General features: G+C 30.0%; 1 protein-coding gene across 11 annotated transcripts in view; it reads right to left on the minus strand.

The window, feature by feature from the left end:
- Positions 1-2,752: 2,752 nt before the first annotated feature.
- Positions 2,753-18,007, minus strand: part of LOC116846693 (ecdysone receptor) — a 538,347-nt gene continuing 523,092 nt past the window's right edge. For all 11 annotated transcript variants that reach the window (XM_032820872.1, XM_032820875.1, XM_032820873.1 and 8 more), the window contains one exon: positions 2,753-11,782. In XM_032820872.1, the coding sequence (XP_032676763.1) occupies positions 11,538-11,782 (245 nt within the window). In that variant the 3' untranslated portion in view covers positions 2,753-11,537. The remainder of the gene's footprint in view (positions 11,783-18,007) is intronic.

The raw sequence follows: 18,007 nt of genomic DNA on the forward strand, positions 1-18,007 counted from the left end.
ACACACACACACACACACACACACACACACACACACACACACACACAAAGTGTCCGAAACCTTTCTTGACACAATTCGTAGGAAAGTAGAACGGATTAAACTCAACAGAAAAGTCAAATATCATTTTGCGAAATTCGCAATAGTTTTCGTGTAATTAATTATTTTGTCTGAACAAATTAGCGCTCGGGCCGGCGCGCGACCGTGGTACACGCGAATCGCGGCTCGCTGCGTCCCTCCGCCCATAGCTACGCTGTCTCATAACTACGGTAACTATGGCTACGAGACAGAATAATTAATTATTCGAAAACTATTGCGAATTTCGGAAAATGATATTTGACTTTTCTGTTCCGTTTAATCTGTTCTACTTTCTTACGAATTGTGTCAAGAAAGATTTCGGATACTCTGTATGTGTGTATGTGTGTGGTGTGTGTGTGTGTGTGTGTGTGTACACTTAATAAACAAAATGTTAGTAATATACTAGTATATTGTGACAGCAAATTCAATTAAAACCTTACAACAAAACCATAATCATCTGTGTCTGCATTAAAGCAGACAGCAGAACCTGCTGTCCACCCACACAATACAACGTTTAAAATCGGAACACAATATGTCTTAAAGACGTTTAAAAGACATTTAAATACGTCTCTCAGACGTCGGAATAAGACATCTCTAAGACGTCTTTAAAACATTTTTTAAGATGTCTTATATTTAGACATTGTGTTGTGTGAGCATGATTTGATGACAGATTGGCAGAAACCGAACAAGTCTTGCCGCTAAATTGCGCGCAATAAAGTATGCTCGGTTTCTGCCACCAATCTGCCGTCAGACTGTTACAGGGTCTGCTTAGGTTTCTGTCGTCAATATGCTGACATAGCATGTCAACAAGCTCTATCAGATTTATGATAGGAATTTTGCAATATCGTTAGATAGAACAAATTTTGTGTGAGATTTGTAGCTTTTCTGGCATCAAAAATTTATAGCCAATTGTGTTCAGAATCTATTTGCGCAAGTTTGGCTATCTTAACATTTCATGATAATATTTGCTAATATCAAAGTAATACAGGGAATATACATATATGATATAGAGTTGCTCCCCTCCACATGTTAAGTATCATTTTATTGTACTGTTCATATAAATATACACATTTACGATAGTAACGAAATATTGTCAAATCCATTTTTATATAATATCCAAATACATATAGTATTATTTTCAATTATTATTTATATTTCCTTTGATTATAATACACGATATTGTTACGTGCTTCTTACCATTTCAAATATGAACACTTATTTCAGGTCTTATAAGACTGTTTAATACTACACACAGAAAAATGGTTGGCCGCAAGAGCTAAAATATCGTTATGATAGCTAAGATGTGTCATTGGTTAATGTCATTGCTACCAAAGATAACTTTATTATTAGGTATTTTAGCTTTTTAACTTAGTATTTTTTAACTTTATATATTTTTTAACCTTAGTGTTTTCACTTTTCGGCACTACAGCAAAAAATATTCGCTGCTAGATACACATAGTATCAGCTTATACATCACATAATAATAAATATTCTTATTTCTTACTAGAAATTTAATTTTTTTAACTGAAATGTTTCTTAAGGTTTCTTACAATGTATGATTATTTTAACTGAAATTAGCTATTTAACTAATTCGATGTTACATTATATTTGAAAAACTCGCCTTTCTCAAATTTGAGAACCCGGGGCTCTAGATTATAAGTTGCCTGCATTACGCGCTACGTCTTATCCAATTGATAAAAATTATATTTTTTCCACAGTTTCTTCTTAATTTAATTAAAACTATAAATAAGATCTATTAGTTTTATTAGTTTTTTATTTAAATTAATAGTAACACATACACACACATCTTGTTTCAATATCTTCCAAGATTATTTCACATCTTACAAGAGGTGTTTAACAATTAACGATGTAATGCTCGTGCGCAGAGAGTGATAGTGAAAAACCTTGTAAATTTAATTATTTACAGAATTGAATTCTTGGGATTTAATCGTGTAAGGTATTCGTGTAAGAAATATATATCACTTTCTTAGTTACTTAAACAAAGTGCGCCTTTAATTTCGGCTAATAGAATGTATATCTCAGCGAATTTTGCTTATAATAGCCAACTTCTAGCAATGACAACAAAACGATTAGCTTTTTAGCTAAGTCCGAATCAGTCTCAAATTTAGCTGATGTTACTAAATCATTTTTTTGCGTGTAATAGAAATGTATATATATATATATGTATAATGTATATACGAATATGTATAAACACAGTACATTATATATTTCGAACTTCTTTTGCTTATTTTTTATAGACAATGATTATTAAAATTTTTCGAAGGTTATTTAGCGATATGCTTTTGAATATATGCCTTGAATATATAGAAAGGTCAGGATCCTTTAGTCAGGATCGGCCAGATGTCCTTTAACATGCATAATTATAAAAAATACTTAACTTAATATTTACAGTCAGTAAAACTTAAGTTAATAAATATTTTATTTACAAAATATTCTGAACTTCACTATTTCTGAAATTAATCCTGAATTCTTTAAATTATGACAAAGTTACTTAATATTAATCCTTGTGTCCAGTACTTAATATTAATTCTTAACACAAACTAACAGTCATTAATTAATAATTTCACACTTAACAATATAACTGTTTTATAACACATGCGTTATATCGTATTTACATTGTTAAGTGGAAAATTATAACATTAATATTATGTTACTAATAATTAGTGTTTACTGGATAGCGAAAAAGGTATCAAATAAAAAAACTTTTATTCGTTTTTTGTAATGTTTTTTGTAGTATGACGTTATTACTATTTAGCCGATGTTTTTTGATAGTTAGTGTTTGCCTCTTGTAAATATATGATTCAGATTACATTCAGGAAATAAGGAGACTCACAATTGAATAGAATAATCCAAACATTGATTATTCAAATACCGATTATATTAAGTGTCTACTACTAAAAGTGTAAAGTAGTACGTACTCACTATTTACTGCGCTATTCTTTATAAAAATTTCAATGGCAAAGTCTTGAGACATCTTTTTCACGACGCTTAATAAAACAATATAATTACTGATCAGGTGTTGGGAAATAATACATTGTATGTGAAGTTTTCGCTGTTACAAGTTACCTTTTTTCGACTAGCAACTTGGCAACGACGTTATTCCTTTTTTCATTAATGACACTCTCTTCCTTCCCCCTTACTCATTCCTATCTCTCTCCATTTTCTCCATTCCCTCCATTCATCCCATTCCTCATCTACTCCTCTCCTTTTTCTTCTTCCCTCTTTCTCCCTCTTTCATGTTACCTTCATTATTATTTTATTTATGAACATGTGTTATATATGTACATAGGGTGACTGCGAAACGTCTAAAGAATTTCAAAACGTAATAAAAATAATAATAGGAATTGAAATCTAGTTATACTTGTTGGATAACAATAAGAGCAAATCACTTTTGTTAATGGGTAACGAGTAATGGTAACGAGATATTTTTAAAAAGTAACACTAAATCTTCCTTCTTATGTATACTAAGTAAAATGTAGCTTTGTATACATATGGTATGTAGATTTAGGTGTTTGAGCGAATGTGTACATAGTACTCGTTAAACTGAATAGAAAAATCCTATATCATTTTTTAAACTTCTACGTTGATTATTACGGTACTAATGAAAGAAGATAAGCGAATATAATGAAAGAAAATACACGTGTAATATACACACGATAGAAGAATTTCTTTAGGCAGTTTGAAAAGACATATCTTGGGCTTGTTGACTATTTTTTAGCAACGGTGGAAGTCGGATGAAAGCAAAAAACGAAGTACAGTGTTTGCTCATATTTAGGTAAAATTATATAAATGATTATCCAGATAATATTTTTTTGTGCTATCTTATCTTTATCTACGTAGTAAAAATATATATTATTTTTATCTGCATTTCTCAGGTAGAAAAAGCAATTATCTTTACTAAATTATCTAGAATAACATCCGAATAATTTGGAATACATTTTTGTAAATGTAGAAAATATTAAAATATTTACTTTTACGTGATTAAAAACTATTTTTGCATTAGTACAGCCTATATCGGACTACATTGAGATTAAGATTGAATAAATATTTATCTTTTATAATCAGGAAAAAGTGACAACAAAATTAATATATCTCACAAAAATCATTTATCGAATAGTTCATATGTAAAAATGTTGTTTTTGCGTAAGAAAGATTTATTAATAAAAATATAAATATATTTTTATATTCTCTTTTAACTGCAACTTTTTCCATAATTTTTTTTACATAAATGGTCTTACAAATATTATCTGGAAATTATTTAGATGTGTCGCTATATAACTTAATTTTTATCTAAATTTTATCTGAATTATCATAGTAATTATTGAGATATCAATGAAAGAAAACTAATCGAACTATACAGTTCAGTGCAATTCAGTGGGACGAGTTATGACAGTCTAGACAAGTTGAAAAGACAAGTCTAGGGTTTGTTGATTGTCCTCTAGTAATAGTGAAATTCGGATGGCAGCGAAAAGCGGATTATCGCTGCGAGCAACGAACGGCGCGTTGTACACCTAATTTTAGACTGAATGTCTATATAAAGTGTCTGATAGGTAAGAATTCGAAAATCGTATATATGTAGATTAAGTCGAACTAAACATAAAATTCCTCCATTTTGTAAACAACCACATAAACTTTTAAGTTATTAATTGAAGATCAACAATTATCACGCACGATCGTTTATCAATCTTTTTTAATTAACAATTTAAAAACCTAGTTTGCAAAATGGTAAACGACTTTTTGTTCACTTAATATACAAACACACAACGGAAATTGTACTTACCGTCATACCCTGTATCGTATCGTATTCGATCATTTATCAATCTTCCTTAAATAATAATTCTAAATTTTACGTAGTTGTTTGTATGATAGAAAAATTTTTTGTTTAGTTTGACCTAATCTATATTATATGAGCGCTTTCTCAAATCGTCAAACATTTTATATTTATCGTCGTTAGGAGATTAAATAAATTCAAGATATATCTCTTCACTACTATAACCTAAAGCTACTGCTACCTCTTACTGCTTTGCATGCATCGATTGATCAATTTTCTTTCATTATATCTTGATAATTACCATAGTGATTTATATAATGAATATTGAGATAATAATGTATATGAGTATTGAGATAATAATGAGATAATAATGAGTAATGAGATAATAGAGTATTTTTCTATTAAGTTTAATCTGTACGTGAATAGTTGGACAGATAAATTTAAACATCATACATACATTCTCTCAGACAACATTATGACATATTAAAAACGTCTTAAAATTCCTAAGACGTCTAAAAAAATTATCAGAAAAACATCATTATTAGTATCAAGACATTTTAAAAACATCCTGTTGAAGACTATTTTAAGACCTTTATGCATATATATTCAACTACTGATTTTTTAAATTATGTATTAGACATTAAAAAGGATAAAATGTTTTATTTAATATCGTTTATTTGCAGCAGTCAGTCAAGAATTATGATTAGCTTGTGGATTTGCTTATCCCTCTATTTTATTTGCTCAAGAGTAGTATTAGAAATCGATGAGAAAACACAGAGAATGGTGATATCCAAAAAGTATATATCATGTGCTTTAAACTTTAAAATTTATGCCAGATGCCACTATTATCTACTATTGATTCTTAATATTAATCCTGAACAAATGGATGAATAAATCCACAATCTAATCATAATTCTAAAGAAAACTATTTGTATGGAAGAAAAAAGATTTTTATTCGACACAATAATTCAACTGGAAACTCTTTCTCTAATAAATTATACAAATTAATAATTAATTATTAATTAATACAATTAAGAACTGATTAATACTAATATTATTAATTAATAATTAATAATTATATTAATAATTAATATTAATATTATTAATATAATTAATAATTAATAATTTCATAAGTTTTATAAGATTTTTTCCCGTACTCAGATATTCTCGTACACGATGCTCACAAAAACTAAGAAATTGTTATGATATTTGTTATACAACGTGTGCATAAATCTCATAGTAATATAGACAGTTACACAATGTCTTAAAAATATTTTACAACAGACGAATTTAAAATGTTTTTTTATAAAGTCTTCAAGATATCTATAAGACTTCTTTTGGTAAAGTTTAAAAGATATTTGAGATAAGATGTCTTTTAGACATGCATATTTCGTGAGCTATAGGGTATCTGAATCTAAATACCTGAGATAACTGTACATACAAATAACGATCTTGTATGTACAGAGTATTTAACGGATGTCTGAACATAATCATCCTTCGTGTGCTTGTAGATTGTAGATTAGGTCCAACTGAACAAACAAGTCCTGTACCATTTTGTAAATAATCATGTGAAATTTAGAGTTATTATTTAAAGAAGACTGATATATAAAATTGCACATCTAGTTGTTCTGGTGAATTAATGGTTCTTTGTAAACTAGTAATCTATCATCGTTACTGTTTTCATGCACTTTCGAATATGTAGTTATTTAAGTAATTTCTACGTCTATATGGAAATAATTATAATGCTACTAATTAATAAAATTAAAAATAATTGATACTAATTATAACTTTATTAAACCTTACGGAAAAAATGGCTCAGGACTTTTCGACTCAAATATTCATAAGCAACAATGTTATTTAAATTATATAGATGTAAATTAATTTATACATTATAATACACTATAGAAATTTATTCTATGATTATTGATTATTTGAACATGTAATTTAAAATTCACGAATTTTTTTGCGTTCATCTTCTTGATTCAAAAATACTGTGAATATAAGAATAACGAATTTAAGAATATAGAATCCAAAGTACTAAAATCCATGTTTATAATTAGCGAATTCAAGGATTTAACTGCTCAAAGGATTAAAAGTCCAAGAATCTTGGAATCCAAGAATCTAATAATTTATATATGTTAGAAATCCAAAACCTTATAGATGTGGAGCCTAAAAATCCAAAGATCCAGGAATCCAAGATTTCTTCGTTATCTTTATCTCTTAGTTATAATGTTTAAAGACTATGTTTTAGAGTATCTTCTGTTATGTTTTCTTGAAACTGTAAGAACTTCTTAATAAACTTTTATTTCATTTCTCATTTTTCTCAATCTTCATTTCACAATTAATTTTTTAAAGTAGTCTATAACTATAGTCATTCTTAATAATTTACTCCCGTAATTTCTCGATTTTTTATATGCTTGCTCTTCCCCTTTCTTCTTTTTTACTATTCCGTTGCCCCTCCCCTTCCCCTCTCTCTCTCTCTTTCTTTCTCTCTCTTTCACTATCTCTATCTCTATCTTCATCGCTTTAATAATAACGCAGCAAACTCGCACAATTTTGTTCACAGTTTTTGTAGCGAGTTCGTTTCCTCTTTCATTAAAAGATTAAGACGGACGGTAAAATTTCACGTATTTTCTTTATTTTTTGTTTCTGTTAAGTCGGTGACCTGATGTCCGCTGCTGAAGGCACAAGGCTTTGCACTAGAACTCGGTCACCTAGCCTAGCTCACTCAACTACAACCTACTACCAAACTAGCTGCACGTTCTTATGAAAATTTGTTTAAATCTCGAGTGGAAGCACAAAATGTACAAAATAACTAGTAAATATTTTACTTTGGTGGAATAAAAACATTTTTATGTGACCAATGATACGCATAAAAATTTGTAATTAAAGAGATCTGTTTTTTAATATTTCACATAAGTTTTTTGTTAATAAGATATTTTAATAGAAATAATAATAGAGTAATCGATATGTTCAATTATTATTTGAAAAATGCAACCACTCGAGAATTAGTTTAATTTAATAAGTTTCCATACTTTCGCGCGTTCTGGGCTTTAATGCTGTTTTAAACAATCTCTCTCTCTCTCTCTCACCCCCCTCTCTCTTTTCCTCTCCCTTTCGTTCTTACTTTCTTTCCAGTGCACGCGCTCTATCACTTTTAGTATTTCCATTAGTATGGAATGAATGGTGATCGATTCATTTCAAGCATATCCTATATCGTTCATCATTCTTAATTATTTTCTTATAAAATTTAATCTTCGATTATTTAACGGATAGAAGAAATTAACTTTAAATTCTGATTTATATGATTGAAAATTGCAAGACAGATAACAATGGAATACTTTTGAAGCCTAGAGTTTTTGAATTCCTCTATTTGTAAATTCCTTATTTCTTTCAGATTATTAATTTTTTTAGGTGTAGCTTCATATAGATGCTAAATAATGATGTAATTGCGCTCATTGATACATAGAAAAAAATTATAGTGTTAATAGTTTTACAATTTTCAAACCGATAAACAAATTTAAAGTTGACTTATTCTATATACTTAAAATATATCTTTTTCTTAATAAAAAAAATATGTATTCTCCGATATTTCTGTTTAATGATAATTTAATCAAAGTGTTCTATACTGGGTGCCCCAAAAAAAGACATCAGTATTGTTTATAAATATCGTTATATTTTCTCGCATACTTTTGCAGGACGTCCTGTACATTTTACTGTTATTTATTAAAAACAAATAATTAGTTAACATTTCTAAATCAATTGAATATATATTGGGAAAGAAAAGTATCAATATATTACAATGGTTCTGTCGAAAGTCATGTCCGCCAATTTGTTGTAAAAATTTCAGGATTGGTAAAAAAAGAAACATATCAGACAATATTACTATATCTGTTCTTTAATTTTTACAATATCTCTAGTTCACACACAAATCGATATAATTTTGCCAACGGTTTGATAGTTTAAAGAAGTTCGTAGTAAAAATTTATTCCGGTTATACGTAGACAACGATGCACGATTCCCTGCAGTGTCTACTTAAAAATATCTAATACATGTTACAAAAATTATTCAAGTGGAAATGAAGTTAAGTTTGACAATGAAAGGAACGAGGTGCTATAGAACATTGCATTTTGCTATATGTGACTAAAATAGAGTTCTACTATAAAAAAAAATAGTTGTAAATTATTAAAACATTAATAAAAACATATTGGCTGACCCGGAGAAAAAGAAGAAATGTTTATAAAAATGTTTAATATATATTTTTTTCTTTTGCAAATCCTTAGATTTTTCAACGAACTAGAACAATCATTGCTTTCGATACAACCTTTGTATATGAATATGCTTGCGCGTGCGTGCATGTGTATGCGTGCGCACGTATCTCCAATATTATTTATACATTTATGTGAATATACCGTATTTTTATAAGAATAAAATAAAATAATAGTAAGAGTGTAGTGTACAATTGTAATGAAAAGCATTATGCACTAAAAATTTCAGTTTTATAACATGTATTGTTTAAGCAATATGCTCTAACTATAGCATACTATGTACCCTTTAAAAAATATATATATTTTTGCGAAAAGAATTCTATCACTTCGGCCCTTCCCTTCTTTTGAGGACGCCCTGTACATCTCCACATATGGTCTGTATTAATAAGAAAGAATACTAATACACAGTTTCAAACGCTATCCTGCTGCGGTGTAGATTTTATCCAATCTTCTGATTCTCACGCATTCTGACGTTTAGCTTTCTATTATATTTCTTCACCTTTCTCACTCTTCCCCTTCCCTTCCTCCCATTCTTTCGTCCTCACACACGCGTGCACATACACGCCCAATCTTTCATACTCTCATATTCTTTTATCTTTCTTAATATAAACAGTGTACATTCTAGCAAGATATATTATGCTGTATGTGTATGTATGATATAGATTCTATATTGTTATGCATATTGTTTCTTTTTTGTTTTCTTAATTCATGTTCGGTTCATGTAACGCTGCTCAACAGCGCCCAACTTGCGGACTTGATTCGCTTTCGCTTTTCTTACAGCCAAAATACGGGAGAATGCTGTATTATTTGTGATTAAAAAATTTAATTTTCAAACCTCTTGTAACAATATTGCCAATTACTTAGATTATTCTCTTTTGTCATTATCGCAATTTAGTTATTTTCACCGTATCACTATATCTTTCTACCCCCTCTATTCCTCAAAACCGCTAAACCAAACGCACTTGTCGCTATTTGTTTTCTCACAAATGACATATGTGACGTGTCTGATATACCAATGTTTTATCATATTATACATTACATTTACATATCGATTGTATGTGTAAGGATGTATCCGGATAAGGGATATAGCGATAAAATGTAAATTGCAGATAGCTTTTTTTATATAGCTTCGCTCTGTACTGTTCTCTATGTATCACAGCCTGGGCCGCGCCACTGCCTTTCTCTTACAACGTATATAATCGTTCATCCCTGTTTACCATTTTCTTTACTAACTCCATTTGAAATACGCGTATTTCTGCGTTTTTTTCCAACATGCAGAGTTCTTTCTTTTTTTCGTTCTTGTTCTCGAGCCGGCCTCACATGGTTCGCGCGAGACTGTTAATGCGAGCGATCGAATATTCGTAAGTTTATAAACAAAAGAGCATATAATTACCTGTGAACCAAAGTAAATTAGTGATGTCAGACAATGTGATTTTTCGCACACATGCACTTTATTTACTCTATTCATCTATTCTTACTTTATTCGATACAGTTTATACGATACAGAACGATACAGAACGTTTATATTACTTGTTTTAATATTTTATATTCTTTTCTCGCGATCATACCATCCATATACATACATCACTGAAGCGCGCATACGATAAGTCCATGATCCTTTCGCTAGTTTGCGTGTGTGAGAAATCCCACAATCTGACATCATTAAAATAAAAATGACTGTTTGAATTTAAATTATTTCCGATAGATAAATATTAAAATGCAGAGATTCTAAATTTTATAGGTGGCTTCATAAGTCCGTGGACGTTTCACGGATTGTAAAAATCTGATATCACGTGTTTTGTGCCATGGATCTTTGGTAACATAAAGCCTCCATCCTTCGAAGTCTCATTTTGTATATCAATGACACCATATGGATCTTTGGTACCGCGATCCTTTATCATAGATATCGATCGCGTATCCTTAATACGTCGTAATTAAACAGATCTTATTATCCGTCACTTTAACAAATTTTCGATCACCCTTTAATACAATTTTGTCTCCGTATTTTTTAACAGTGAATATATCTGTATCGCGTCATGTATGCGAACAGTGTGAGAACGGCTTACTTATATTTGTCTTTACAAACTGTATAAAGATCAATTCATCTAGAGTGTCAACCCTAGAAACAGTTGATCGTCAAGAATCAACTAATGTCTGTAATGAATCTAAAACGGAGTCTGATACAATATGTTGACGGTGAGGCAGTGGCATAGTGGTGCACTAGTTGCGTACGAAAGTTGCGCAGGCCGTTTTCCACGTCCATGCGTCTATCGACGCCGTTGCTGCTGCTGCTGCTGCTGCTGCTGCTGCTGCTGCTGCTGATGCTGCTGCTGCTGCTATCGCGACATCGACGAGCTTTTTCAGCCGACCGGCGCAATCGCCGTTGATCGGCGACTGGGAAACTAGGGCACCACATCCCAGATTTCGGCGAGGAAAACTGGCAGCTTCTTATTCTTAAATTTCAGGTTCAAGCACATCTGACTATTTTGATTCCCGAGGGTTCTAAGTTCGGTTAGAACCGAAAGAAGCTTCGCGAAGATTGTGCCAGATTTTGGTCTACGACGATTATCCACATACGCTTTCAATGTCTTCAAATAGATTTCCTGAAGTTTCTCTACTTTTTTACTTTCCACTAGATTGGGTCTCTCTGTAAAGTAATGATTACCATTGAATTAAAAAAAGTGTGTAATTAAAAAGTGTGTAATATTCTATGCAAATAATCATAATAGGTAAGGGAAGAGAGAAGAAGAAAAGATATATTGTACAGGGTTTGACGATAGATCGGAAATCACTTAAATGCATAGTTTATAAAGCGTTCGGAAAACCAATAATCTATATATATGAAACAATAACTGTTAACAGCTTAAATATCTTGGAATATATATGGTCTAGAGGAAAATTTGTGTGACTTCACAGTGTGAGGATTTCACGGTACGAAGAGGGCTGTCAGAAGAAGTATGGTAATAATTTTTGTGGGAGCACTTCGGAGATTTCAAAGTCGTCCATTTTTTTAATTACATGCTATATTTGTTTTTATTTTTAGTGCAACAGCGATGTTTAGATGAGTTCAACATCCGGTACTCAATAAAAAAGTAAGACAATAATTCTTACTTCATAAGAGATGCTCGAAGTGATATCCGTTTATATATAAAACTGTTGCAATTGTTGAATTTCTAAAGCACTTTTTAACACTTTCAGGCTGATTGTCGTATATGTTATAATAATTTGTTGCTTCATATTTTCTAGTGTGGTCCGTACTTTCTGATATACAATATCCTAGTACTAATTGCTAAGTTACAATAAGAAATATAAATATTTACATTTCTTACTATAAATTCTAGAGTTTTAGGAATTCTAGGAGTTGTAGAAATTAAAAAGTTTTAGACTTTAGCATCAGAGATACTGAGATCTTTCAGATCAATTAATCTAACTTAGCTCTTCTGTAGTTTTGGTAACAAGTTTCATTTACTGAGCAAGTATATATCTTCCTCCTTATAGAGGAACTTAGTAAAACTCAATAAGGACATGAGTATTGTAGGTTGAACGGTATCTAGATCGTACATGTTTCTTACAACGTATATTTCAACGGTGTCAAAAATTAAGAGAAACCGAAAGATTGAGTACACGAACATCTAAACGAATAAAAAAGAATACGTCATAAAGATAATGAAATCAATAATGTAGTTGCAATAATGCATGCAAACCCATAGATTAGTTTACAACAGTTATAATATGAGTCAGGCATTAGTAGAAGCAGTATTCTTGCTCAAAATAAATTACATCCGTACCATATTTGACTTACAAGGAAACCCACAGAAGTGTCCGCCTCCGATTTTCATGAACTTGTAATATGTTGTACTTTAGATCAAAATAACACATACATTTTTTATTATATGTGCCCTTTCGCAAGTTTAGGAGATGAAATATCCCTTTGAAGAAAATCGGTTTTTTTTATTCGAAGGAAATAATGAAAACTATAAGAAATAGAAAAAAAATATTTTGAATAAAAGTTTAATGGTTTGAAGAGTACTTTACAGAAATTATTTTAATAATTATAATAAGAAGAAGTAGTAGAGGAAATATTAACAAACAAAAAATTTTTTTCAAATAATTTCTGTAAAGTACTCTTCAAATCATTCAACTTTTATTCAAAATATTTTTGTGTATCTCTTATAGTTTTCATTATATTCCCTTTGAATTAAAAAAAAAACTGATTTTCTTCATAGGAGTATTTCATCCTCTAAACTTGCGTCATTTCTGCGATTTTAATAATTTTAAGAATAAAGTTCACTGTTATTATACAAAACAGTATCATATATTTGCAACAAACTTAATTTTAATTAATATTACATAAATTCAGTTCATTCATTCACGATTGAAAATGTGAGGAGAAAATTTCAAGACGTCTAAAACTTTACTCGACTACCCTCAAATAAGTTTTTTCTTTCTTTTAGCTGTAATATTTGTCCGATAGTAATGAAAATTGGAGATAAGTACCTTTACATTAAACTAAATGTTTTATGATTCTACTCGAACTGTTTGTTTCACAATAAGTGCATAAACGAAACGATTTGCGAATCAACTCCTGCTGCGAACCTGCCCTGGTCTCCCCTATGATAGAACAAAGCAATACACATTTACATAACATTTACTAACATAATTGTGTTAGTAACGATCTGCGTTATCGACATTGTTTGAATTCGTCATTATTTCAGCATCTTAATGACATAAAATATAATAACTTTATATGCAACGGTCTCGAGATTTTATTAAAAAATGTACAATTGAATATTCGCCAAGTAATGTGGTATCAATAATAAAGGATGCATATTATAGATATAGAGTAATAGCTAAACTAAATTAAATCTTCCCGAATCGATGGATAGAACGCAGTGAGTTTCGTGGCCAGCTCGTTCGCCTGATATAATACCGCTCGACTTTTTTCAATAGAGAACGATAAAAAATATTGTATACCAAAAAATATGGACTATATCAGAAGATATAAAGCGATAAATTATTGCAGTATGTGTGATAATCAGTATAAGAGTGTTCAGTATAAGTGTTCGGTATCAGTATAAGAGTAAAAAGTATGTCAGAAATTCAACGATCACAATTTTGTATCTATATAAACGGATATCATTTCGAGCACCTCTTATGAAGTAAGAATCATTATTTTACTCCTTTACTTAATGCTGAATGACCTTGTGTTATAGATCGTTGAAATCGTCTGCATATCCGCTTTGCACTAAGAATAAAAAAAAATATAGTATGTCATTTAAAAAATGGAGATAATGTTGACCTTTCGAAGCACTTCCACTCGGACAAAAATTATTATCGTCATATGATAGTCCGCTTTGTACCGTAAAATTTTGGTTACAAATTTTTCTCTAGATCATATAAATTCAAAAATATCTAAGGTAATAATAGTTATTATCTCAATCTGTATCCACGCGTTTATAGATATTGAATATGTTATACAGTACTCGCTCGATAACTTTCTGCCCAAGGAGCTGTAGGTGCGGAAAATTCTTAGAAACAGAAAGTTATCAAGAGCCCTTCTTCTGATGGCGCATGCATGTCAGTCCGTGATTGGCTGATAAGCAAAAGTCTTGGCCATTGAGAAGGAAGAAGAAGAAGCATGCGCGTCAGCTTATAACCTTACATCACTATTCGACTGTGTCCCAATCATATAGCGAATCACCCGCACTACACCGGGTCAGTGCATATCAAAAACTGTTACACATGAAACAATCATTTAAATAGGAAAAAATATGAGCATTTTGAATTATTAAATACGTAACAATGATATTATCATATTAATTAATAGAATATACATTAACCAATAGAATATACATGTGTAACAATTGTTTCTATGTCAAAATCCTTCATTATGCCATTGTGTTTTGATATTTTATGTATTCAAGTGTTCTTCAGTGTGCACTGACCTGGTGTAATACGGGTGACCAAATTCGCTAATAGACATAATATATCTAGACCGAGCGTTTGCTTTTATTTGAAGAGTGGAGGTAAGATGCACATAGAAAAGAATGCATTGCGTTTTGGGACCCTGCGTTCTCTCTCATTCGTGCATGTGTATGCACGTATAATGTAAATCAAATGTATGTGCAAATGTTACATAATAACATAATGTACATTAAATGTTCCATGCATGTACATATGTACGTATAATGTATATTATTAGCATATACAAGGTGTCCCATTTTAAATGACTTGAAATATTTCTTGAATTATATATTTTAGAGAAAAATGATTTAGATAAAAGTTTTAAGGTTCAAATAAGGTTAATAAATGATGTTATTAGATTTTGAGTCTGAGGCCCATGTTGCTCCCAGTAAGACCCAAGTCAAATTATTTAAATGGACCCACATTTTTTTATACATTTTTATAGCTTATCTCGAAAGCTTTCGAGAACACTATAATAAAATATTTTTTCGTTAAATAGTTCGAGATATGCGACTGCAAGTTACGGTAGTGCTAGCATTAGCATTACTCAAGGTATACCACGCGGAAGTTGTTCGGTCGGATGTACATTTCTTTCATGTATGTATGTGTGTATGCACGCGCGCGCGTATGTGTAAAAAAATTCCTTTAGATTTAATACTTGTTTGATTTTATTTCATTAATATATTCTTGTACATTTCATATTATATTATTATACACAAAATATCAATTTTTAAATAAAAACTATTATTTGAAACAATTTTTTTTTTAGTTTTTCTTTTAGATTTAGTAATTCGATTTGGATTTTCTTGGATTTATTTCAAATTATTACTTTTTTGTTTGAAGTAAACATAATATTCTGTTAAAAATCTAAAAGCAATTATCATTGATTCACTAATATTTATTATATCAATATTCATGCCAAATCCAATATAGGATTTGTTATATTTGATTATGTTGCTAAACTGTTGCCAAAAATGTAAGGCAATCCGAGCAGATTGGTGGCAGAAACTAAGAAGAAGCTTGTAACGATCTGACGGCAGATTGATACCAAAAACCGAGCAGATCCTACTGCAAGACAGAATCTGCGCGGTTTTTGTTGCCAATCTGTTCACATTGCCTGTCAGTAGGTTCTGATGACAAAATACGAGCTGAATGCGGACATAGATAGCTATGGTTTCGGCATGGAATTCTGATTAAATTTACTGCCAACCTGGGCACATGTCACTATTAATTTGCTTACTGGGTATTACTTGATATTTGCAGGATATGTTATGATATACTGTGAATGTTATAATGTAACGTGAACATTACAAGAATACATTATATAAACATAAGTCGTAAGAATATCGTTAGATTCACTGGGATCACTGCGTGCCGCTCAATTGTCAGGCAAGCAATGCAGTCGGAACATAAATGTGGGTCGCTTGGGATCAAAGCTACTAAGGGAAGATATGCAAACGTTTGGAGTGTGTATAACAATCTTCGGTTGCCAGCGGTCATGAAACACGAGAAAATTAGGAATTAATTTTTTTTTTATAATACATTTACAGTGTTTGTCTATGTTACAATGTCCTATCTATGCAATGTTCCTGCAATTTTTTATGTTCTATAAACTTGTGTTTAAACTGTTTTAAGAAATTCATGCATATTAAAACGATTTAATTTCGTTAAGGTTATTATGCCGATATGTACAAAATATTATTGTAAATACATTATATTGCAATGTTGGTGCAATGTTACATTGCAATGCTGCTACAAGCGGACATTTTAATGTTGCTGTAATGTCACAGTATCGTTGCAACAACATATCATAATGTATCTGCAATATATTACAATTTTGCAGAAAAACATTGCTGTAATCTTATTGTGCTGATGAGATAACGCGTATATATAGGATGTCCCGCATAAGACGAGCCAAAGAAAAAAATATAAGTAGAACAGATAAAAGTCCCTTACAGAAATATCACACTAAGAATCATTGATTAATTACTTATTTTCAGTATTAAAAGTACAATGATTAGTTCAGTTCTGTGATTTAAGTACAGTTCTGTGATTTAAATACAGCTCTTAGTGCTCACAAGTATTTCAATGTTTAGTGTTACAATAATACAAATACTACTTTATGATTAACTTCAATACTTAAATATTGATATGTAATACTTCGTTCAGTGATAAAATATTTACGCAAAGCATTATCAATAATTAAATACTAATATGTAATATTAGTATTTCGCTAAGTGATGAAATACTTACGCAAAGCACTGTCAAAAATTAAAATATTAATCCGGACAACACACAATATTTATGATAAATATTTGTAAATATTTATTTCGAATTATTTTTTTTTAATATTATACAAATATTTTATAAATATTTTATACACACATAAAGGAAAAAATATCAAAATCTTTATTCAAAATATTAAAATATAGGTTAAATATTTAATACAATATTTATAGTAAACAAAAAATAAATATTTGTAATAATATTTTGTAAACATTTCTATAAATATTATACAAAAAAGTAAATATAATTATTTATAATTATTAAATTAATGAAGAAATAAGAAAAACGAAATTTAAATTTTGGTAATATTTGGTACACTGAAAAAAAATTCCTTAAATCAAAGAAATATATTTGGTTAAATATAATTTCTTAATTTAAACAAATATTTATTAGATTTTAGAAAATATGTAATAAATATAAAAAAGTAATATTTTTTTGAATTTGTAAAATGAGCTGTAAAATTAAAAATTTCTAGAAAAAAATAATTTCTTTGATTTAAAATATCTATATACGAGGGTGGTCTGAAAAGTTTTCGACCTCAACGTGAAGATAGCAGCACTTGTAAATAAAAGCTAGTGAATTTCGTTGTTCATCTGTTGACAGTTACTCACCGAAGTTTCAG

This window comes from Odontomachus brunneus, unplaced genomic scaffold (assembly GCF_010583005.1).
Source record: "Odontomachus brunneus isolate Ranch 3 - 2012 unplaced genomic scaffold, Obru_v1 Obru_scaffold_067, whole genome shotgun sequence".
In the NCBI taxonomy this organism is placed as follows: Eukaryota; Metazoa; Arthropoda; class Insecta; order Hymenoptera; family Formicidae; genus Odontomachus; species Odontomachus brunneus.